Source organism: Hetaerina americana, unplaced genomic scaffold (genome assembly GCF_022747635.1).
Source record: "Hetaerina americana unplaced genomic scaffold, ioHetAmer1.1.p SCAF_7, whole genome shotgun sequence".
Taxonomy (NCBI): Eukaryota; Metazoa; Arthropoda; class Insecta; order Odonata; family Calopterygidae; genus Hetaerina; species Hetaerina americana.
The window spans coordinates 2109388-2135044 of NW_027287316.1; the positions used below are offsets into that span (position 1 = coordinate 2109388).

The following is a 25657-nucleotide window of genomic DNA, read 5'->3' on the forward strand; positions in this document are numbered from 1 at the left end:
CCCGATTGCATCGGCGACGACAATTTATGACGAAAAAGTTATTTATTCACAAAATCATCTCATAGGCATCTTCAGTTTTGGTGAAGTATTAATTGGCACATATAATTTTAACTCTTAGAAGATGGTGCCAAATAAAGTACTAATATGTGTTGAAATTACATGGAATGACCCCTTAAGGGTAATTTATGTATTGATTTGCTTAGCGTTCAGTTTAAAATGAATCAATGTAATCATTTTGATCGAGAATATCATGTTAATTGATTATTTTTAAAGTCAGTATAACTACATCATATCCCGTGATCAGTCAATCGAGATAATATACCCAACACCCATAGCTTTGGAGTTTGAGCTAAAGAATGCCTGCGTCGATTTGGAATTGAATATTCTTAGGAATTTAGTTCATTAAATATTCATTTATTTGAAACTCAGAATGATATTCCAGAGAGTCGTTCTTCACAATTCTTTATTGACCAGTGGAATTCTAGGTGAAGGTAGGTTTTCCCCTCAATGTCATTGAATAATGGTTTCGTGCTCCACAGGGGTCATGTTTTCGTCGTCCAATATTTTGCTTACTGAGGTGTGAATGCCGCACGTGTTATGGGAATTTTTTTCCAAAAGAAATGCTCATGGCATACAATTCTCTTATTTGTCTCCGCGAACGCTGTTTCTGGTTCACTTCCTGAGGTTCCGAAGCCTTTCAAGAGCTATGAACTCCAAGGTGACAAACATCTTGTATTTTTCTACAAATCTTCGAGGCCAAATTAAGGCTGAAATATCATATTCACACCCGTAATAGTCATTCTTTTTGATTTGTTGATTTACTCCACCTCTCAGCCATGCACAGAATTAATTGTAGTCTTCGTTTCAAGTAGTAGTAGTTTTGAGGGGAGGCGACCGACAGCTAAGGTCATTTGCGCCATAGGGGATGGATAGGAAAGGATGAAGGGTGGAGAGAAACCCGGCGTCGGCATTAGCCTACTCTTTACGAAAGGCGCCAAGGGGTCCGCAGTTTAACGTCCCATCCGACGGACGGCGTACTCACTCAAAGTGCCCTCCACAAAGCACCTCAAGTAGGGATCGAGATACCTCTGAAAAATATTCAACACCGCCGGGATTTGAACCCGCGCCCTCACGGTGGGAAGCCAGTACGTTAGCCCCCGCACCATCTCGATCCCCCTCTTCGTTTCAAGAACGTGGTACTGGACATTGAGACAAATCACTGCTATACTGTTAAAGCCCCATTGACCATAAAAATCAACGCTACATCACATAGCATTGAGCTTCTTCAACTCTAAATGCCTTACTGCATACATATATCCAATGGTTTTGCTCAAAACAGCAATTTTCTACCCCACTCACCCACCCTTCTTACTTACCCATCATCTTCCTCTAATTAATAATTCATTTCATCTCAAAATCCCTCGTGCCGTTTTCTTATTACTGTCATTTTAAACGGCCATCGTTTTTCTCCACCGAGCCCAGAATTTCTTTTGCATTTTTCCTTCCCATCCATTTCAATTTTACCGTTCTTCTCCGTGGCCACATCTCAAAAACCCTCGGTCTATGCTCTTTTGCTTCTTCGGCGAAATTCCTGACTCGTCGAAGATTACGATCTATGCTCTCCCTGTTCTCTACTCCTGTACAGAATATTTCTTAAAATAACTCCCTTCTTCTTTTGAAAGCTTTTATATGTAACGCATGTATCCTACAGATTTTAGCACTACTTTTCACGTCCACTGCTCTCATCTCCAAGACAGTACTTTGGCCAACTTTTCCATCTGATATGTTACGGCCTCAAGTTTTCACTGTCATCTTTTTCAACCTCAATCCCTTTATCTTTGCAATCCCTCAATCTTTATCTTACGATTAGTTCCAAATCTTATTCCCGTCAAACTTATTCTGTCGTATACTCATCCAATGGAATGGCCAAGTGGAGACAAGTTGATAATAAGGCATGAGGGTGTATTGTGAACTGAGGAAGAGGTTAGTCAGTGGCGTGAGCGAAGCGTAATGTCACAGGGATGAGGAGCAAGAGGATATGGAGAAAAGGAAATGCAAAGGGAATATGTCCTCGAAATGTAGATGTGGAGAAAGACCTTTTGGTCGGAGAGAGCGAGGAGCAGAGAAAGGCTTGATCGATATCGTCATTAAAGGGTAAGGGCTCTGGCTTGGATATGTACTGAGAAGGGATCTCTTCTGAATCTACATAAAACCTCGCAATCCGCCGCGGCGGCGTGTAGCGGGGGGTGCCAGGAGACCACCCGTAAAACAGAACAAAACCAAATCATATTACCTCTACACAAATATTAGTTTGATCATGCACTCGATAACTTTTAATGACGCTAAATGAAAAACTCAAATACACCAATATTCAGCTAAAGAATACGCACAGGGTGCATTACGAAATTAATTAAATTATTTTTTAAAAGTAATTTATTGAACATATTTGCGTAAACACTTTAAATTCTTCAAATTACTGCCCTTCGGCCTCTACACCTTTTTTTCCAGCGACTGCCGTGGCCGGTGCGCGGCCTGGAAGGCGTCTTCGGGGACCTCTCGTAAGGTCTAGTTCACGGCTGATTGGATCTCTTCTATGGACAAAAACGGGTTCCTTTCAGGGCTGCCTTAATCCGAGGGAACAAAAAGAAGTCTGCTGGGGTGACATCAGGACTATAGGGGAGGTGGGGCCGCGTTGGCACCTGGTGTTTGGCCGAGAACTCGCGGACTCGTAGCGCGTTGTGGCAAGACGCGTTGTAGTAATGGAGTTGCCAGGTAGCGGAGATGTCTTTTCCCGTCCTGATGACCCTTTTTTGGAGTCTTTCCAGCACATTCACGTGGTAGGCAGCGTTAAATGGCTGCCCTTTAGGAATAAACTCCTTATGGACTCCTTTATTGTCAAAACATAAAATGAGCATTGTTTTCACCAGTGATTTGATCTTTATTCTGGCCTATTCGGGCTTGTTCGTCGTGCACCTCTCCCCAGGCCTCCTTAAAGGCCTTCAACCACCTCGAAACTGTGAGTAGGGCAGAGCATAGTCCTCGTAAGCCTAGCGAATCCTTTTGTTAGTCTCCTCCAGAGATTTTCTTCGGTTTAGCACAATACTTAATCGTATAACGTTGCTCGATTGTAGATTCCATTTTTTTCGTGACATAGTCGGCGCGCAGAGGTTTACAATAACAGACGTCCTGCCTCTTCCACGGCTTGGAGAGCACTGAGAATGGTTTTGCGGCAAAGCTTAGCGACCCTCCCACCTATGTTAAGTGGTTCTATCCCAATTCTACCAATAGGAGTGGTGCGGGAAATTTCATTGCATTACTTTCGGACCGCACCCTGAATGTTCAAATCTTGCTGCACAAATGTTTGAAAGATGGGTGTATTCATTGAAAAGAATAGCATGCAGGATATCCACATATGTTTACACTACCGATTCTAATTATTCCTACGCGATTGCTGTCATGCCTATCATTATCTCTAATGGTACGGGAAAAACGATATTTTAAACCCATCCGTTCTACTAAATATCTCCCAGATTATACTTACAAGATCTCGTCTAGCATAGTAACTGGGGGCTTGTAATATGTCCTTCACATCCTCAGATAAGTAACCTGCCTCAAATTCAAACAGTAAATTTAACCTTTATATAATCCTAACTAAGGTGAAATAACAACGCTCCTCTGCCTTTTCATTACAATTGCCATGTGTTCCTTTTTATGAATCTTAACTTTTTATTAGGTATTCCGCAAATTTCACGAATGTGAAAGGAGCTTTCTGTTTCGCTCTCTCCTAGAAGGAACGGTTGGGAGAGGAGGGGAAGAAGGGGAATGTGGACGACGTGAGCGTGTTTGGCTGTGTGCATGGGCAGGGAAGGGCCTTTGGCGATGGCGGAGCGGTTAGCATCTCATCTGATGAGCTAAAGGCTCGCGATGAATGATATCCTCTGCGAAATGGAGATAAGAACTTCCATTTACTACTATCATCTCTCATCGCAGTCATATTTTCTGTAATTAATGACTTGATCCTCTTTCTGTAATAAATGCTTACGTTTTAGATGTTCGTTCTTTTTTATAGATATTTGAAACTCTTATCTACCTCACCAAATACTATACTAATCCCTCACTCGAATCAATCGCGCCTTTTACAGTTGTGTGTTTGTGTTAGAGCTGCGTTCAGGTAAATGCTGACAGTGTGTGAGCTGTATTCTGGTAAATTACCAATTTCATGAAAACCAATGAATAAAGTGATCATAAATCTCCGCCACTTTGGCCATCGTGTTTCCTTTCGCCCCCTCGTTGGCAAAATGCTTGGGACACGTTGTTCAGTTGTGCACCCGCGAAGCAATCAGGGCACCGGCAGATGGCGAGATGGGAGTTGCCTTCAAATATCGGAGAACTTAGAGCTCTAGATTTCGGGTGAGAAGAGCAGGCAAGCGACCCAAAAAATATAAAATACGTACATGAGATCAATTTTAGGCGTGCCGGAGCAGATGAAACACGTGGGTGTTCCAGTTTTTCAATCTTGTACTTCATTCTTCCTAGTTCTCTGTTTACATTCTACCATTCACTCCACTCGTCTATCTTATTACTTAGCATTTCATCTCTAATCCACGTAAATTCCTGTAAATTTCCCCTTCACTCTTCCTAAAGTATCGAATGCCGGTTTCAATACATGATTTTTGAGATAGTCCCATCTTTCCTCTAATTCGCCCGTCTTCCTCTTGGCACTTAACACCGTTATCACTCCTTCATTCTCCCGAGCGAAGATTCACTTTTCTATTCCCTCATCCCTCTGTTGTCCCCTTGAATCTCACAGCACACTTCATCAACATCATCTTAATCCGCATCAGCTCCCGAAAAACTTCTAGGAATTCCGGGCATTTTGGTTTGGCCTAGCTTCTATTGTTCTCTCGATTTTATCCATATGATCCATCGTCTGTCATGCTGCTTAGGAATTCGTTGTCCAATGAGCGACTTCAAGGCATCCTTTCATATTAATTGAAGCACAAATACCTATTTATTCCACACAATACTTTGGATGTGTACCGAGCGTCGCCCCAAAAGGTCAGAATCAGGTTTATGTGGTATTTTAACTACTGAGTTCGTTAAACCATTTCTCCTGCAAAACTCTATTGATTTGTCCGCGTGCTCCTTCCTTGTCTGTAAACCAAAGTTCCCTGCCTAACTTCCATATTTCCCTTCGTCCAACTTCGCGTTCTAATTTCCCATCATCTAAAAATGTTTAATCTCACGTAGATTCACAGTAATTTCTAATATTTGATCTTTTACGCTATTTTTCCTCGTTATGACAGCCTCTTGGCAAGCAGAATTGAACACTTAGCAAATTCTTTGGTACAGCTTTTATTTATGCATGTTAATACGGATCTTCTCTGTCGCCTTTTTTAAACATGAGCGTCACATTGGGCACTACGCGTTCATTTAAGGATTTATACAATATTATTTATAAATTAGCATCTCTTTCTGAATACAACTTTTCGAATACATGATTGGGGATTTGATCAGGGTCTGGCGATTTGTTTGGACTGATGTCTTTAAGTCAACATTTGATTCCAGAATCCAGATGAGATTACATTTTTAGAACAAAGGTCAAGGTAGCTGCTTAAATTGTTTCCGTGAAAGATTATGAAAAACGCTTTGAAAATACTAATTTAGTGTATTGGCTTTTTTTGTTAATTGGTGACAAGTTTCTCTCCATGGCTATTTATGGATGCCACGGTCGACACTTGCCCTGAACCTCGATGTGACCAAAGTGCTTTTAGGTTATTGCCCAAATATTCTTCTAATATTTAAGTTTTTAATTCTGTTCAATCTTGGCAAACTACTGCCCTCACAAATAGTTTAGAGTAATGAATAATTTGATTCGGTTTGTTGCTTGACTATTTGCTTTGCGTTAATTAGCTTTTGTCCCCTGCGTATTATTCTGTCACTGCAGCTCCAATAATCCGTGTTGGGTGTTCATCTTTCCAAGCAGAGCCTTAAAATATCTATATTTCCTCTCTGCACCTCCTGTTTGCCCTTTTCCTTCTTCCCTCACCTCAGTTCTGACCTTCCCGTTCACCCTTTTTTTCAACCCCTTATTTCAATTGTTGCGATCCAATATCGTGTCTTTTTTTTCCGGTGCTCGCTATTCCGCCGTGTAAGAACTTCGGGCTCCCGAGGCGGGGTTGCGTCCCCTGCTGGTGGGCACGACGCCCTTGGGCGCCACGTCCCGGATTCACCATTGCTCGCAATCACATCTAATGTGTCCATCATAATGGCTTGGGGATATAGAAGAGGTTTATAGTGCAGTAGTACTGGTGTTGGTGGAACCAATGCAGATTAATTACGGTAGGGCCACAGCGGTAACATAGGTCGAAGGTTGGAAGAACGGTGACAGATAGTCACGCAGCGTCTGTTCCTCAAGACCACGGAGTCAGCTGTCTGACCCCGGTTGGACGTCCACATGAGGCAGCAGTGCCAGATTACGAGTGCCCCATGTACCCAATTCGCCAGATTTAACCCCCTCGGATTATTTCCTGTCCGCAAACTTGAAAAAATGGCTCGGTGGTCAAAGATTTTCCAACCGTGAAGAGGTGATGTCGGCAGTTGATGGCTATTTTGAGGAGCAAGACAGTTCTTATTATAAAAAGGCTATCGAATTCATTGAACATCGCTGGGGAAAGTGTATAGAGCTGAAAGGATATTATGTTGAAAAATAAATACATTTTTTCAAAATATTTGTTTTCTTTGTTGGGTAGCGTACTTTTGGGATTGCCCTCGAAACTCCAGGAGTCATCTAAGGGCACAAACCTTCCCACCGCGTCCAATTTGTAGTCATTGGGGAGTCACAAGAGCCGAGTTATGACTGTTGTTGTTTCCCTGGAGTATGATTATCTTTTCTTAATATCTACAAATTTATTTTTTGTGCAGATTTCACGTAGTTTTAATCGTAGTTATTCAGTGGTTTAGTTGACTTTTAAGTGAGCGTCCACAATCACAAAAGCTCTTCCTTTGGATTGGTCAGGTAAAAATATCTAAGAGCATAACCAGCTGCGTCCAAACTGGTGACTGGTGAGGCATTAGGGATGATGCTTTGAGGGGCATTTCTTAATGTTAGGCGCCGAGTGAAAGGATAGGCTTGAATTTAGACACCCCACGCAGTGCTGCTGCCATCTATGCAGATAAGAATGAGGAATAAACAGATGATTTCCGAAAGTAAATATTCTGATATTTGAGATAGTTAGTGTAACCATTTTTAAGCAGTTGCAAAACCGCGCAATGGTGTTTACGTATGTCAGAGTTCACTTGGCAGTCTTTTTTTAAAGTTTTCGATTTAGTTTTTAATTAAATAACTTGGGTGGTTTTTTGTGCTAGTTCCGCATTCATGTTCTCTTATCGGACTATATTTTACTCTTTTTTGATTAAAGGTTTTGATCGTAACAGTTTTTGCTTTAATTATCAGGTCAGATGTTACATTTATATAACTTTAAACTTTTTATCGTACTATGGTATTTTACTCGAGGGTCATTTTTCGGTCATTAATCCTTGTCAGTAATTGTTTGAAGTTATGCTTAGTGTCGCGTGTGGTTCATTCATATGTATGCGTACTCCTGTGGCTAATTTTTTTATATTTATAATTTGAACAAAGTATTAATTAAATAATTATCCTAAAATAAGTCTTTGCCGGTACTTTTTTATTTTTGTTGTTTTTATTACTTTGTGGTCCCACGCAGTAGAACGGTGGCTCCTTTTGCAAAGGTTTGGCGATCGACCTATGATTACCCAGTTGGATTCAGTCAGACAAAATTTTATTTTTACTAAGGGCACTCCCAAATGCTTACACTCTCCAAACACAGCATTGCGCTTGAAGATTATTGTTTGCAAATCGAAGTAAGATTTCATAAGCAAAAACACGAGGAGGCATAGATACAAAGACGATGTTCTGAGTCATTAAATGAAGCACCAAACAAAAAATGTGTTCTTACCTCTAAATTCTAATATATGTTTCCAATAACGAGATTAAGTAAATTTATTGCAAGAATTTGACTACATTCATGCGGAATACGTCAAACTTCTCTTACCTATGGAAATTCCCCGCCTTTTCCCGCCTCGCGTTAATTTCGTTTTCCAACGAGTGAAGGTGTACTCTCTCAAAGAAATAGCCAATGCCATTGCCACCAACATGTATAATAGACTCCAACAAAAGCGATTACTCTTCTGCTAGTTGTCTCGCTTCTAGCACTTGGCATTATGGGGTTTTAATATGGCGTCTTTAGGATGCACTTCTTTATGTCCAAAATTCGGGGGCCGGAAGAGTTGCCGCAATTGGCTCCCTCTCGCTGCCCGACGAGTTTGGACACCCTTCAAGACGGCGTCCACCCGAAATATGAGCGATTCTGGCGTCTTAATGGCGAGTCTGGGCGCAGCTTACCCATTCTCTTCCATTTTTTGCCAATTTTTAATTTCGCCGTTTATACAAAGGTTTTTTTAACTTCTTCAGTTCATTTTTATGTAACCAATTTTAAATTAATACCGGTTTCTCAAATTATATGATTCCTATTTTTATTGAGAAACTGGTACCCATTTATTGTGTTAAAATGTAAGGTTTAATAGCTCTATGTCAATATCTATTGGCGCATGACTGACTTAATGGCAGATGCAATTCATGACAGCAAAGAGGCGGCACTGACTGTGGTATCTTTACTTGAGGAGGAACTATCCTCTAACAGCTGTTACGCTTCGCTATCCTTCATATGCGCCAGCAAATTAATTTCCACGAAAGGCTTTAAAGATATCTCCCAAATTAAATTGACCCTTTTCAACATTTCCATACGAACTACCGCATTGCAAGCAATCACGTTTCTTCCCTCTCTGGGTCAATAGTTTCATATTTCTTGATAAAAGTGTGTGTGAATTGGTGGCAGGGAATATTTGAAATCAGACTTCAGTCATGCGAAAGTCGACGAAATGAGCTGTGAATTCATTCAATCGCCTCCATTTTCAAGTAAAGATACTTTGTGTTATGCCGATGGGATTCCTCGTTAAGCTCAACTTTTTGACTAATTTTATTTTCTTCAACAGCCCATTATCTGCTTTTTCTTTTGAGAGATATTCGGCCGCCAGGCAATAATTTAAAATATTCGTCGCATGTTCAATTAATCGCAATTAGTCGTAATTTCCAAGGAAAGCCATTTCCATTGCGGGTTTTCATTGAAATGTGATAATTAGGTCCCAATAACTCCGTTTTTAAAGCGTATTTGTTTGAAACGTTCTTAAATTTTGCCTTCACGGAATCAGATGTTAGAATTAAAACTTCTTTCCTTTGTCTATGAGTAAAAAGTGAAAGAAAATTTGGAATAACAAGGACGGGATAACGTATTAATATGCAATTTAATGTTTCCTATTTTCGATGTTTTTAGGCTTAACCTCGTGGAGATCCATTAACTCTTAAGTAAAAAAACAAAGTGCCTTTCCACCAGATTTTTTCAATTACTAGGCAAGACTAGTTTCCACGCATCGCTGTCATTTTCACGGACAAAATGAGTTAATTTGTCCAGGAGACTAGCGCCGATGCGTTGAAACTAGTCGTACCCTGTGAAAATGAAAAAGAAAACAAAAAAATCTGGTGAAAATGTGCATTGATATTTTACTTCAGAGTTTCTATTTTCTTTTTAATAATATTTACTTATTTATTTTGCTTAGTCCGAAAATAGCACTTTGACCTTTACATCAGACTTGAACATTGATACAACAATTTGACAATAACATAAACTAGAGCTCTAGGTGGAGGAAAAACCACCCAGGCGGGAATCGAACCCGCGACCTCCGGGTTAGTAACAGTTTCCACTGACCGATTCCTATTTGGTTTTTTTTAATTATTTCAGCGATATAAGTAATTCGTTAAAAGAAAAGAAGACTTACTGACTCATCCTCACATGATTCATTAGCTATTGTTTAAAGAAACTATTCAAACAGTGTTTTAGGTCATACATTTATAATTCACTGTCCCTTTTTTTATTTTTGATAAGATAAACTCTGAGTTCCAAAGTATATGGTTAATGTAGACGCTTTACTTTTAAACTTAGCACGAGAAAGTTTTATTCATAATAATGATGTGTTATTACTCTTTCTGGAAAAAATTGTACAATTATTGGGATAGTATTTCATAGTTTTCAATAGAATAGGAGAGGAACCTTATCAATTTATTCCTTATCACATAACTGCGTACTAGATATCCTATACCTCAGTGTAGCATTGATGAAAGCACTTGGTTTGTAGCACTAATAATATTGAATGCAAATACATCAATTGTCAGTTCCTTCTTATAGATTACAGATGGTTGGCCAGTTAACAGCTTGGCCAATATGTCTGTCGAATGACATCGCCAGGGGTGGACACTGATCCACCCCTGCCTCATTCGAATCCCCTTCGTTTCTTTCCACGACCGCCCCTCTCCTGTCGCTTCCGGTGACCGATGATCCGCTTCAATTGATCCTCGGCCATCCTCCCTCCCACTCGCCGGTGTCATTTCGCGCAGCCCATCCTCTGCGAGGCGTCTTACGTATTTTTGGAATATGCGCGGACCGCCATGTTCATGTGGATGTTCATCGAAGGCCTTTATCTCCACAACATGATCACAGGTGAGGAAAATTAATCACATTTAAATGATTCGCGCTAAATGTTTCTTCATCACCTACGGAATGCATGTTTTTGTAAGTTACTGTTATGCCTTAAGAATACTATTTCTGCTTTTTTAATATTATAACGATTGACTCATTTTACGAAAATTCTCTTTGAATAAATTAATTGTGAAAAAGTTTTAGTCATTCTCAGTTTTCTGGTTCATTTTTGCGGCACTTGACGTCATATTTCCCCAAAGCGCTGAACTTGACTTAATACTTTGATTTCTTCAATTAACCCAAAGCGTATTACTTATGAGTGCTCATAAAACACGAATAAATAATTACTATATGAGCCTAAATAATTCTATTTAAGCCTTTATAAGCCTATCTGCTATAAGCACTAAATGTTGGATCAAAATATGAAACCATTCAAATGGCGATGCATCTATTTCTTTCGAATAATCAAACCGCTGTTCAGCAACCCACAGCTGTATTAATAGTTGTCCCCTGTATGATATGTTCCCCTGTGAATGTGGCGACTCCTCCGCAATGTAATTACCCCTTGGCGCCGTTTCACTGGTTTTTGATATTACACCTAATCCCATGGCCGGCACGTACAATTGTCCTTTCCAGTGACTGTCTTCCAAGAGAAGTCTTACTATTCTGCCTACACCCTTGTCGGCTGGGGAGTCCCCGTGCTAATGACTGCAGCCTGGGCGCTAACCACTGCCATGCACTATGGAACTTCTAGGTAAGTTCTCCTCGTTCACGCAATAACGAATCTCATTGGAAAGTTGCAAGCATTGGTTATGTCGCTGAATTTTACCGCACCACCTATGAGGGAGCACCACCTAGTCCTTGACATTATAACAAGTTATGTCATATATGTAGTCCAGAGATATGGTCGGTAGAAGCAATCACCAATGTTTCCCTTCGAGATAATCTTAATTGTTAGTAGCGAGTTGTACCCAAAATGCACCTCTGTTGTTCTTTGAGATGAATGCTTGGCAAAAGAGCAATTCCCTCCCGAACGCCTATTGCATCGGGAACAGGAGCTTGTAATGTGTAGACTCAATTAAATACTTGGGCGTTACCCTCACTCACGACCTCTCCTGGGTGAAACACATACGGAGAATACATGTATGGACAATCTAACAAAAAACTAGGATTTATTAGAAGAGTACTTGGTAAATGTGATGAAAAGGTCAAAGAGAAATGTTATATGTCGTAGGTGGCACCTCATTTTTGGAATATATTTCTATTAAATGTATGGGATCCTCACGAAGTTGGATTGATTGCCGAATCGGATCGCGTTCAGCGTAGAGGAGGAGCTAGATTTGTAAAACGTTGTCATGATAAACGGAGTTGTACATTAAAACTTTTAGAGAAGCTAGGCTAGGCATCACTCACGGGGAGAAGGGTAAATTACAGATTTAATCGCTCACATAAATTGGAGGGACGTCTCTTTAGCATTGAAGTGGAAAATGTGTTATTGCCCCCATCGTACTACGGTAGGAGAGATCGGGTTAATAAAATTAGAGAGACTATGTTCAGAACAGATTGATTTAATATGTCATTTTCTCCCAGAAAGATAAGGGATCATAATAATATCGGCCGTCCTCAGAAGGCTAAAAATATTCGGGACGAAATTAGCCTGCTGTGTATCCACCCCCTACCACACACCCTGGTGGTGGCTTGCAGAGCATTTAAATAAAAAAAAACGTTGACCCTTAATTGTGGTCAGTGCTCTGACAGAAGTAAACGTAACAGTCTGCCACTGCGTGGTCGTTGAAGAGCACTGTTAGGCATATTGAAAAGTTTTTCAATGCCATCCGCGCGTTGCTCACAGAAAAACTATTTAAAGTCTTTTTGCCCATTGGACTCCGCGAAACCCGAACAAATGAAAAAATAGCGATTAACTCACGAAGAATGTTGCCAAGCATGTTTGATATCATCATGGGACTCCGAGTACAAATCTTATTGACGTCTTTGCGCAAAGTGTGTTTCATTATTACAGGGATGCATAGCCGAGATAACAATGTTATTGCTGGTGACGGCTGCTGTTGCCATATCAACGGAGTGAAACCAATGACACCTGAATTTTATATCAAAGTTACAAAATAATATGAAATGAAAATTGTGAAAAATAAAACATTTTCGTGTAACAAATAACTAGATTTTTAGGAGAGTTTTCCGATTTTTTTAAATGAAGCCTCCCTCCAGCATGTATATAAATTTGTGCATTATTTCATAGATTTTTACTAAGTATGTTTCCCCTCCCCCTTCCTTTCCCATATCTTCCCCCATCACCTACCTTTCCCGTCTAGTTCTTTCACCCCCTGCCACACATCTTTTTGGTGAATCGCAGAGATATTTTTGTCGATTTCGATGAAAAGGAAAATCTTTTTCATCTATTTTCATTGGAGAATACTTTAATTCATGTGTTTTCTTGCCAATACTCTCGAACCACCATTTAGCCCGACACAATTGCACGCTCTGCCATGTGGTCCCCGCGTCCGAACAGCGGTCACAAATGATACACATTCGCTTACATGGATTCGGGGGTAGCTCAAATGACGGTGAGTGTATGTGTAGGGGAGGCGGAAGAAGGAGACGTCTCCGGGAGAGCGATCATTGTCCTCCGACCACTCTTCTTCTTTCCATTGCCGGAGGAGAAAATGGACACCACGCATAGATGGAGTGGGGAGGCGGTAGGGCGAGGGAGGGAGACGAATATAATTCGAGTGAGGGTGGAGCCCCGCTGCGTCGCCACATCCCTCTTTAAGGGTGCAACTCATCTCTTGGCATCGAGTGACGATCATTAGTGAAGGGTATCGTCGGTAGCACTGACCGAACCCTTGCAAAGGGGCGAACTACTTCTGGAGCGACGGCTACGGGGCGATATAATCGGGAGACGACCAGAAAATTGCAGGAGTAGGCATCGTACTCACAAAGAAATGGGCAAGGAAAATAATATCGGGCTGGAAATATAACGAAAGGATATCGATGATAAAGTTAAAGTCAGAACCTACGGATAAAGTGATAGTACAGGTGTATACAAGGTCTGTTCAAAAAGTATCACGAATTTTGAACTTTCGCGGGGTGGGCATATTTGATTTTTGAATTTTTTGCGGCGTATAGTTGGTACTTATGTCTCTCATTTATGCCGATAATTTCGGCCATTTTCCATGTTCCGTTAATTTTTGACAGCTGTTTTGCTTGCAATTTTTTTGGCTTGTCTTCTTTTTTTGCCTGTTCCAAAGAATGGATCAAAGAATCGGTATCAAATTTTGTGTGGAACAAGAAATTAAGTGCGCGGACGCATTCCAAATGTTGGCGTATGAAGAAGCCATCTTGGACTGAAGCAACGTTTAACGGTGGGAAAAAAAGTTCTCAGAGGGCCGAGAAGATGTGAAAGACGTAACGCCAGAGCACGTCAACAACAGAAGAAAACATTGATGAAATGAAGAAAATAGTATTGGCACATCATCGAATCACTGTTAGAGAAGTTGGTGAGGACCTAAACATATCCATTAGCTCGTGCAATTCGATTTTTACCAATGATTTGGTCATGACACGGGTCGCCGCGTAATTTGTACCAAAATGCTCAAATTTGACCAAAAACAGCAATGCATTAACATTTCTAATGACTTTGCCCGCGACCACCCAAATTTGCTCTTGCCACAGGGTAGAGCGGTAAATAAGGAATATAACCTGCAAGTTATGCGCAATTTGCGCGAGGCAATCCGCCACAAACGCCTGGATTTGTGGAAGAGCAAAAATGGGCTTTTGCACCATGACAACGCCCCTGTTCACACATCATTACTTGTTTGCGAATTGTGGCCAAAAACAAAACAATAATGGTGCTGCAGAAAAATGAGACGTAAATAAGCCATTATATTTGTCATTCGTGGATTTGGAGAAGGCCTTCGACAACGTCGAATGGGACAAGATGTACAAGATACTAGAAGCGCTTGGATTGGACTACAACGACAAAAGAATTACCCATAACCTCTACAAGAATCAAGTTACAACAGTGCAAACGAAAATTAGAAGAAAATTAGAAGCCAAGATAAGCATAGGAGTAAGACAAGGATTCAACCTCTCGCCATCAATATTCAACTATTGCTTGGAAGAGGAAATAAAAGAAACACAAAATTGGGTGCCAAAGGAGCCAAGGTAATTGGAGAAGAAATCAGCATGCTCCGGTTTGCAGATGACATCATATTAGTGGTGGAAACGTGAGAGGACCTGCGAGCAACTCTGAAGTGCTATGGACCAAGTGCTGGGGGAATATAATATGAACATCAACAAGAAGAAAACTGAAATCCTTGTGCGTGGAAGAGAGAAGCTGAATGCAGACATCACCATTCGAGGGGTAAAACTAGAGCAAGTGGAATCCTTCATCTACCAGGGCAGCAGCAGAACATGGGATGGAAGAAGTTGGACCGACATCAAGCGAAGAATAGCCCAAGCTGAGAACGCATTCATGAAGGAGAGGCAATTAATATGTTCAAAGAACCTAAGGCTGGAATCAAGGAAGTAGTCCGCAGTAACTTTGGTGTGGACTTCGTGTGGAGCGCTATATGGTTCCGAGACTTGGAATTTTGGGAAAATGGACCAGTGAAGAATGGAAACCTTTGAAACATGGTGCTGGAAGATTAAATGGACATACCAAGTAACGAACGAGGAAGTATATAGAAGAGCAGAAGAGGAGAGGACCATATGGAAAACTCCACGGCAAAGAAGAAGCAGATGGATTGGACACACATTGAGGCACAATGGATAGATTAGGAATATAATCGAAGGAAAAATAGAAGGGAAGATTCCACGAGAAAGACCAAGAGACATGTATGCACATACAGGACAGATTAAGAAGGACGTAAAGCAGAGAAGGTATCAGGGAATGAGGGAATTGACATTCAAAAGGGTTGAATGAAGGGCTGCAGTAAATCAACCCTAGGATTGAAATACTGATGGTGATTCTGACGAGGGACATGTGTATGCAGACATTCATCAAATAATATATAGATGTATATATATATATATATATATATATATATATACATATAAATATATTCAAACACGATATCCTGTCATATGGCGAAAAAATATTCATTCACATGGGAATAGATAAAAGGAAAAGGGAGAGGAAAACATACAGAAGGCAAATACAGGAATGGTGCGGAAGAAGGAATCGAGCAGGTCATAAGCACAAAAATATTTCCTTGACCGGGACTTGAGCACCGGATCTTTCGACTTGAGCGAGGAAAAGTAATCTAGGCTGAGATCTACGGGTGCGCTATGCAACCAAGTGCCCCGATCCTTTGGCCGGGAGATGGCGTTAGGGAGCTACTATATTTCACTCACCAAAGGAGAAATGGTAGATCGTCAGGGTTCAGAGTTGACACTTTTCCTATCCCTTTCCCTTATATCTATTTCCATATGAGTGCCTTATCTTAATAAAATGAACGCTGCAATTCCTAAAACTAAATTTTGATCAGACTCCCAATTCGCTCCCAGGGACCTATGCGAGCTGATCACACTGCTCCTTATTCTTAGCCAGACCATATTATAATCTGACTGATACATTTCTGGGTCACCTTGCATTTGCCGTGTATACCTACACCTTTTTTTTGGTGTCAAAACTAAGTATTGGGGATGACTAACCCCTATATTCTGCAGTATCTAATGGCTTTCTGGCAGCGGTCATTCCTTATACCTAAATTGTAGTCCCCAACCTCTTCACCATCTCTTTTTCTCCTACCGTTACATTCCAATCCCTCATTAATATCAAATGTTTTCATGCGAGAACAGCTGCGATTATGTCCCATAGCTGATCGTACACCCTATCGACTTCTGCCTCCTTAAGATTGATTGGTGGCATGGATACCTTAGGAATAACCAAGTCCGTCGGTTTTGCTTTTATCTCTTCTAGTGATTTTATATCCGTTGCTTCTTATATGTTCACTACCCTTCTTTCTACCTATTTATTCAATATTATGAATTCAACCCCTCGTTGGCTCTCGTCCCCACCGCTGTATATCATTCTATACTCCAGTCTATAGTCCAGTAATACCCGCTATCTTTCCATCTCACCTCGCATAGACCTAAAATATCTATTTTTCCCATTTCCATCTCTCGCTTAATCTCGCTTAACATTCTGCAATTTCCCTGTCCTCATCATTGTCCTAACATTCCACGTTCCTATTCTAACTAATGTGGTCTTCTTCTTCTGCGTCTTCTGTCCTGCTGCTGCTGGTTTTCCCTTGCAAGTGTTTCGTGGGATTACGACCGCGGAAGCTTTGCCTCCCCCGCTGCCGGGCACGACACACGGCCGATTGGGCCGAGCCCCGTAGTTGCCAGGACTCAATATCTCTCTATTGTCCATCATATTTATCTTGTGAATGATAATTGAGGTGGTTTCCCGTTGCCTTCCTCAATAGTGTTTTTAACGTGACACCATCACTTCCTGCCCACCCCACTGGGGTCAGACGCGATTGCAGCCGCCTCACTGAGGAACAGACGCTGCGTGGACTAACTTTCGTCTGGCTCCTAACCTTCGACCTATCTGGCATGGGTGACCCTACCACGAGCAAGTATCTATATCTAGCTGGCACAGATCTAGGGGTCATCGGAATGCACGAGCCTATCCACCGCGTCAAGGTTTTAGTCCATAGGAAGGATTTATATTTACACACATTCAAACACGAAAACCCTCCACATAGCGAACAAATATTCATTCACATGGGAATAGATATAAGGAAAACATACCGAAGATAATTACAAAAATGGTGGGGAAGGAGAAATTGAGCAAATTATAAGTGCAAAAATATTTCTTTGACCGGGACTCGAACCACGGATATTTGACTTGCCGGGCATAGGAATGACCAAGTATGGTCATTCTTATGCCTCTTTAATAAAATAGAACCTGACATCCAACACTAGAATAAGTCCCTCTTGATCGTCGAAGTTCCTTCGTCCCTTTATTTCGTCCAACACCCGTATACTATTTCTACCCTTTCCTCGTTGGCCCGACATTCTCCCCTCCGCTGCTTTCTTCATCATCCCTTCGCTCATCGATATACCTTCAATCCATTTTTCCTCCTTATGATTTCTCCCAACAATCTCCTCTCCTCCCCAACACACCCAGCCTCTCTTTTCGTTTCAGTCCACATAAGCAATTTGTTTGCAGATAGAGGTATTCCCAAAACTGCTCAAGGTTTCATTTTATTCTTTCTTCGTCAAAAGCGACAAATCTTGGACGCATTTTTTTTTCGATGAGCCTGAAACACGCCGAGTACTTTGGTTAATTAAGGTGTCATAGGCAACGCGTTTTGTCACTCAGGATTGTGTTAGCGTTCAGCCTGTGATTTTATTAGCTATTAAGTAGCCAGGGAGACGTCATCTGGCTGTCGACCGCCTATCGCCCTCTTGACTCTAGAATTGAGCTTCAAGCAAAGCAAACAACTAATGATAAGACAATTTTCATAAATATCGAGGAGAGGCAAAAAAGAGAGCTCTTAGCTGGGCGACTGAAATAGAAAAAATTGAAGACGGTATAAATTTTAGAATTTTGAGATATCGACGATGGATTCTATTTTCTTCCCAGGGACAAAATTCTTTCTAGTGCTAGGGCACTAATAGGTGATTGAAATCATGAGAGAAATGTTCCATTACCACTGTTAATTCAGAAGTACCAAATGCAAGTGATTAAATAGGGGTTTTTCGATTATGACGAACGAGTACAGAGCGACGTAAGACCAAGATATGCATCACAAGTCTTAATTGAAACGTGGAAGTCGAGGAAGAGAAACATAAATAAAAGCAATCTGCATAGGGGAAAAATCAGCATGTTGACTAACGTATTTTAAAAACATATCATTATCGGTTGAATGGGAGATGATTCTGAAGAGAAGACTTCTCCTTTTTAGTAGGTGTTGAAAAATTCTAGCTTTTGAAAATGAAAATGGTCAGACAATGTGAATTCATCTACAAAAGGAAAAATTTGAGCTGAAATACAAGGTTGGATAATAACTAATCAATAATTTTCCCTTCAGCATGAAGAAGACACTCCATTGCAGGGGGGATCAAGATGGTGCGGGGGCTAAAGTACAGGCTTCCCAGCTAGAGGGCCCGGGTTCAAATACCGGCGGTGTTGGATATTTGTCAGTGGTAACTCGATCCTTGCTTGAGGTGCTTTGTGGAGGGCACTTAGAGTGAGTTCACCGTCCGTCGGATGGGACGTTAACCTGCGGACCCTTTGGCGGCTCTCGTTATTAGAATAGGCTAATGCCGACGCCGGGTTTCTCTCCACCCTTCACCCTTTCCTGTCCATCCCCTATGGCGCAAATGGCTTGAGCTGTCGGTCGCCTCCCCTCAAAACTACTACTACTACAACTTCTTTGCCGGCCGACTGCGATTGCAAATTTGGAGAGCACTTCATTGAGACATGCGTCTCTGGCGAGAAAAGGTGTTGACATCATCAGTGAACTTAAGATTGGACTAAATGCTCCAGATGAATGGAGTAAAGGTGCAATTACAGGTAGTCATGGCTCGTGCGGAGGAGGTAATAAATGTAATTACGCACCTTTAGAGCACATTTTTTATGCGGTTTCCACAAATTTTTGACAAATTTTGGCCAGTTGGAAGAAAGTCGAAGAAATGGAAGAAGCATTGGCGTGGAAGGTGGATGCGATGGATAGAAAATGTGTTGGAAGTGAGAGCGAAAAGGAATTGGAGAGCTTTCTCGCGATAAATTGAGAGACCTGTGTGAAAAGGTTGATGATCATGAAGTCACTGCTCAAAAATCTTAAGATCTGATTTTATGATGATTACATTCTGCCTTCCGTCTTTTCTCGATACATTGGGAAATTTACTTCTTACTATAATAAATGGAAAACATTTATAGCATATTAATATGTTTCCATATTTTTCATTACTTTTCTCTCAAAGGCCTCCATTCAATATTTTCTCAGGACCATGCATCTGTGTAATCTAAGGTACCAATGCGTTGATGGAAATGATTGAGGGGACCGTCTTTGCCTCTGGAAGAAAGGGTTCTTTAAAATCCCTCTCGTATAAGGGTCGTAACACCTAGAAAATATTGTGCTCAGGAAAACTACTGTTAATTTTACTTGTGTCCCTCTGGCATCTTAGTGTACCAAACCGTAACTAAGCTTCAACTATTCTGTATTTTATATTTAAAATAAAATTTTAAATTGTACTGAATCCATTGTATTGAATGGAATTCATTTCCAATTGCATTGAAATCATATAAAATTGCATTGAAGCATAGGTTTTTAATTCTTTTCGGTGTGTTTTGCAGGTGTTGGTGGGGTTACAACTTAACCTTATACTTCTGGATCCTCGAGGGCCCTCGGCTAGGAGTCATTTTGGTGAGCTATGAACCTAGGACTTGAACCTAGGTCCTGCTAGAACCTAAATATTATCCCTTTGGTTTTCTGTTGTTTATTTTAATGTATTCCATATGAATGGAATTCGTAATAAATTTGTACGCTCAAAGCGATGTACTTTTACAAGAAACTTTGAGCTATTAATTTAGCAACGTTGAAATTTGCTAGTACTGATCTTATAAGATATTGTAATTTTTATTCTTAATGGATATTTCGAATATTTACGCAAAACTGCACTGTAGATTGTATTCCCCCATTGGGATAAATCCTGGAGGTTTTTTTGCGATTCATATCATATTTCTTGAATATTTGACATGTGTATAAATGCGGAATGCTGCCCTGACCCAAGTCCTCAGGTCGTCCATTTGTATTTAAAATGTCACCAGGAAATCAGGCATTTATCAAATAAGTCGTTGACAGATGAGATCATGGACACGGAAGCGCTTCAACGCATTGAAATTCTCGTTCTGCCTTGCTTACCTTTTGAATTCTTTCTTCTCAGTCTTCAAATTTCCAATGACACTTCAAAGGGCTCGCCATTAACATTTTTTGCGCCCTAAGGATTCCTCCCCACGACGTCACAAATTTTGTTTATGTTATATTTGCACAATTCATTCCTTCCCACCCCCTCCACGCCAACATCTCAAGACTCCAATCTACCTTTATTCCCTTATAAATATATGTACACCATACCCCGCAATTTGCCGCAGGGGCGTGCGGCGGGGGGTGTTAGGTCACTATTCGTAAAAGAGCAAAACCACATCCAAAATCAACACATCCATGCAAGCCTGCACCCACAGTGGGAATTGTATCCATGTAGGAACCCTTTGCTCTTACGCGCACTTAAAAACATTGTATACTTTTAGCTAACAAATAATTGCACCTTAGGATGCAGTAAAAATGTTACCAATAACATGAAAGCTAGAATATGGCAAGTAAGAAGCGCAATTCCAATACCAAATGGTCATTCAACATACAACGATCTCCTCCCCCAAGGACACCGGTCAGGACTGTGGCCCAAACGCTGCAGGTAGCGGGATGGTCCCCCCCACAGAGAGAGACGAGAGATGGAAGGGGAAACTTAAAAACAGAGAAGGCAGAGCAATGTGTCGAATGTGCAGCAGAAATGTACAGAGCACTGCATTATTTAACGGAATTCTAATGCGGCCATGCGGGAAAGGCTTTCACAACCAAACATTAGAGGTTAGTGGAAGTATATGCTATTGAGTAGGACTATTCATCATTCCCTTGACGCTGTGGGTGGCAAGTGGAATTTTTGCTATCTCTAACCCTGCAGTTGCTGTCCCGTCTTGTCCGTGGGAATAAAGGAGTCCTTGAGTCTGCTAGGTCCGGCAGCTATTTCCCAAATTTTATATGCATGATCCAAGCGACCAATGTATGTAGGAGTACGAATAATTAGCGAGACCTCGGTGCTGAAACATGCGGATCTGAATTTATTGAATAATTTCAATCTTCCATTGAATCGTCTCTCTGCCAATGATTCCCACCCCAAATCCATGAGCATTTCGGTGACGCTTTGCGTTTTATCGTAGGAATTTTTTACAAAACGGGCTGCCCGGCGTTGAACCTTCTCAATTTCCCGAATGAGACCTTTTTCACTCGGGTCCCACACGCTGCATGCGTATTCTAAATGAGGCCTTACAAGAGCGTGGTAACAACGTCCCTTGACCTTCGAGTCACTTTTGTCGACAATGCGTCTAATGAATCCCAATTTTTCATATGCTTGACCGCAGACTTTACGTATGTAAGTCCCCCAAGTTAATTGTTTGGTGACTGTAACACCTAGGTATTTTACCGTATCAACTACTTCTAGGTCAACTCCAGCTAATTTTTAAACAAATACCGTTGATCTTTTAAAGAAATTTACCACCGAACGTTTATTAAGATTTGATGGTAGTCGCCATTTTGAAAACCATTTGGTAATGCAATCTAAATCCTGCGCAAGAATAAAACGATCCTCATCCCCAGATATCTCCCGATAGATAACCGTGTCATCCGCGAACATCCTAATCTCACTTTTCTCTTCGCGGTTCAAATCGTTAACAAAAATCAAAAAAAGGATATAATCTTAAGTGATCTCATTCGTTTTGTCACTAGAGATACCATTCCTAATATTTTTCATCTTGGCGTGACATAGCCATCGACGTCGCAGTACCTTTCTAACATCCGCGGAGTACCATCAAGATTTCTGTGTGATCTTGTATAAATTTACTGGGAATGAACTTGTACACTGCTAAGCTGATTCCACGCATCCTCATTATTTCGGGGATTACTATCTTTCTCAAAACTTTCAAATTGATTCTGTAGCACGCACTCTAGGCATTTGTAGCCCCCTTTTCTAAACAAGTAATTTTTCCTTTTAGGCTTCACATTTCCGCATTTTAGGGGAAGAGAAAGGATTGCTCGGAAAATTCATTATATAATTCAAATGTATTCGTGGGTCGCAAAGAAAGTTTTGAGAGGCACAAAAACTAAGAAACTTGAAATTTTTTTGATAACTTTATTTTTTCAAAATACTCCCCACAGCATTCTGTATATTTTTGCATCCTTGTAAAACACTTCTCGAAACAGTATTTCCGCTCATTTTCCTCGAGTGCTGAAAGTTGACTTTTGCAGGCTTCAAAAGCTCACTCAGGGCTGGAGACCCTTCTTCCACGCAATGCAATTTGTGACCGACGGGAACAGGAAATAATCACATGGGGTCAGGAGAGGACAGTAATATGAGTGAGTCATTGGTTTAACCCCTGTGGGCTCCTGGAATTAATTGTAAGATTAGCCGTGTGCGAAAACTCATTGTCATGGTGCAGGACGATTTTCCGCAGCCCTTCCTTCATCCGCCGTTCTTCAAGCTTCCCGAAAACTTTTGATGGACGTGCTGTTGGGCACCACGAAGAAGTAACGGTCCTTTATTCTTCTAAGGGGCAAACGGTTGCGACAGTACCGCTTTTGGAGAAGAAAGTTGCAACCACTTTTTTTCCGACCTCTGAGGCCGCTTCACTTTTTTGGTGGATGTCCGTCGGGAAAAATCCTCACAGGCGCTTATTTTCACGATGACACTGATAAATCCACGTTTTTTCGCCAGTAACTATGTCAAAAACGCTCCTAGAATTGCTTCTGTCATTTTTTTTCAATATTTCTTCCCACCATGCAACACGGATATCCTTTTTTGGCTTTGTCTGTGAGTGTGAGGCACCCATTGAAATGAAATTTTTCTGACTCGAAGAATTTCGTGCAGGATTTTAGAAACTGCCCAGGATGCAATCTTTAGTGAGGCTTTCATAGTCGTAAATATCACACAATTGTTTTCGCGCACCAATTCTGCCAAAGGGGCGATGTTTTTCACAGTCGCCAGACGCCTGCTCCTCTCCTCGTCTTTCAACGAAGCTCGACCTCTTCTTAATTCATGACTCAACCGATAAATTGTCGCACGGGAAGGATAAAGGTCCCCAAAGGCCCGTTGCAAACGATCAGGGCTTTCAGATTAGTTTAGACACAATTTTTAAAGTTAAAAAGAATCATTGTACGAGAGCCTGGTCACATGCAAACCTAACTGATATTACAAATTCCCCACCCACTTCCATTCCTACCTCCAGTTCATCCCATGCCTCTTTCATCATTTCCTCCACATATACGTTAAGCACCACCGGTCATAATGGTTAATCCAGCCTTAGACCTCTTCCTAAAACTGCCCACCCGGACTCTCGGTGGGGATCGAGATGGTGTGGGGGCTAACGTACTGGCCTCCCACCCTGAGGGCGCGGGTTCAAATCCCGGCGGTGTTGAATATTTTTCAGAGGTAACTCGATCCCTGCTTGAAGTGCTTTGTGGAGGGCACTTTGAGTGAGTACGGCATCCGTCGGATGGGGCGTTAAGCTGCGGACCCCTTGGCGCCTTTCGTAAAGAGTAGGCTAATGCCGACGCCGGGTTTCTCTCCACCCTTCATCCTTTCCTGTCCATCCCCTATGGCGCAAATGACCTTAGCTGTCGGTCGCCTCCCCTAAAAACTACTACTACCGGACTCTCGGTTTCCCACTCGCACTCTCTGTGCGAGGGGGAAACACACACACACACACGCACGCACGGATGACAAGGAAGAGAGGGATAGAACTATAGAGTTCTTCTGTCCCTCTCTTCCTTGACGACCACCGAAAATTCGAAAAATAGTGAGACTCTTTTATGTGTGTTTCTGTGTTTTTGTCCGTGTCTACTAGTGCTAAGTGTTATACATTATTATTCACGTCAGTGAGACTTTCATGAAGTGTTTATGTATGTGTATATATATATATATATATATATATATATATATATATATATATATATACACCTGTTCATATATTTGTACGTAATTTACTTTATAAATCTCGTTCACAAGATTCGCAAGATATCAGAGCTATTCTTATTACACTCATCTATGTAACTTATCTAATTGTGCTCTGTTATGTACTTTTGCATGAATAGTTCTTTTTTTATGTCATATCAAAACTCTTTTTGTCAAAAAGCGTTTATAAAACTGAGATTTTATAATCAGGTCATTGGAGTAATTGCATTTTCGAGCAAAGTAAAAAGTACTAAACTAGATCAACTTTTTTTCAGCTTAACTTCCTGTTCCTTTTGAATATCATTCGCGTACTAGTGGTGAAGCTACGCCAGAGCCATACCAGTGAAATTGAGCAAGTGAGGTGAGTAGTCGCTGTTTTTACTCTGTTGACTCTTTGTCGATATATTTATTCTGCTGTGGCACGAATTCCCTTTACATTGGGCACCTCTTCATCGTGGATTTCAATTTTAAGAGCACCCCTTCAATTGAATGGAAATATGGTGAATGCCAAAAAGATCCTCATTCAGGGGATATATAGATTAACGAACCTCATTTTAGGGGTTTCTCTCTCAGACATGTTATCATGCATTATTATCATTTTTTATTTTTTTTAATGTCACTCTTTTTAATTCCCAAAATTCATTAAAAATACCTTTCAACGTCATAATAATACTTTTAAAGTATTGTGAGCGGGGAATGTAGGCATGTGCATGACTTGACCGATGTTCAAGAATTTCCTGAACACTATTAACCCTCTATTGTCATCTTGCCCCCCAGGAAAGCAGTGCGAGCGGCCCTCGTTCTGCTGCCCCTGCTGGGGATCACCAACGTGGTGAACATGGCGGAAGCCCCTTTGGATCGCACGGCCTGGGAATTCGCCTTGTGGTCCTACGGCACTCACTTCCTCACGTCCTTCCAGGGCCTCTTCATCGCCTTTCTCTACTGCTTTCTCAACGGGGAGGTTGGTATTTCTTCCGAATTCCTTCAACAAAGACCCCAAAAATCTATTCAAGCTATGCCGGCCGCGGTTTCAATTTCAGTTCAAAAATTCGGGAAAAAAGAATATCAGTGATGAAAGGCTCTTGTCATTGATTTCGGTCAGTCAATGTAGTGGTAGAGTTCTGCATTTTAACATTATCAACTGTAGGAACAAAAATATTTACTATCTATATCAATTTAGGGTTTATACGTTAAAATAATCGTGTCCAACTTTCGCACTGACTCTGATAAAAAAACCTTCTTAGAGGATAAAAATATTGAAAGACTTCTAATCTCAATAATGAGTA

General features: G+C 41.1%; 1 protein-coding gene across 1 annotated transcript in view; it reads left to right on the plus strand.

Annotated features, from left to right (window-relative positions):
• Positions 1-25657, plus strand: part of Pdfr (Pigment-dispersing factor receptor) — a 291502-nt gene that overhangs the window by 238320 nt on the left and 27525 nt on the right. The window contains exons 7-11 of the mRNA XM_071595271.1: positions 10532-10634; positions 11250-11367; positions 19945-20014; positions 24647-24732; positions 25149-25332. Coding sequence (XP_071451372.1) covers positions 10532-10634; positions 11250-11367; positions 19945-20014; positions 24647-24732; positions 25149-25332 — 561 coding nt within the window. The remainder of the gene's footprint in view (positions 1-10531; positions 10635-11249; positions 11368-19944; positions 20015-24646; positions 24733-25148; positions 25333-25657) is intronic.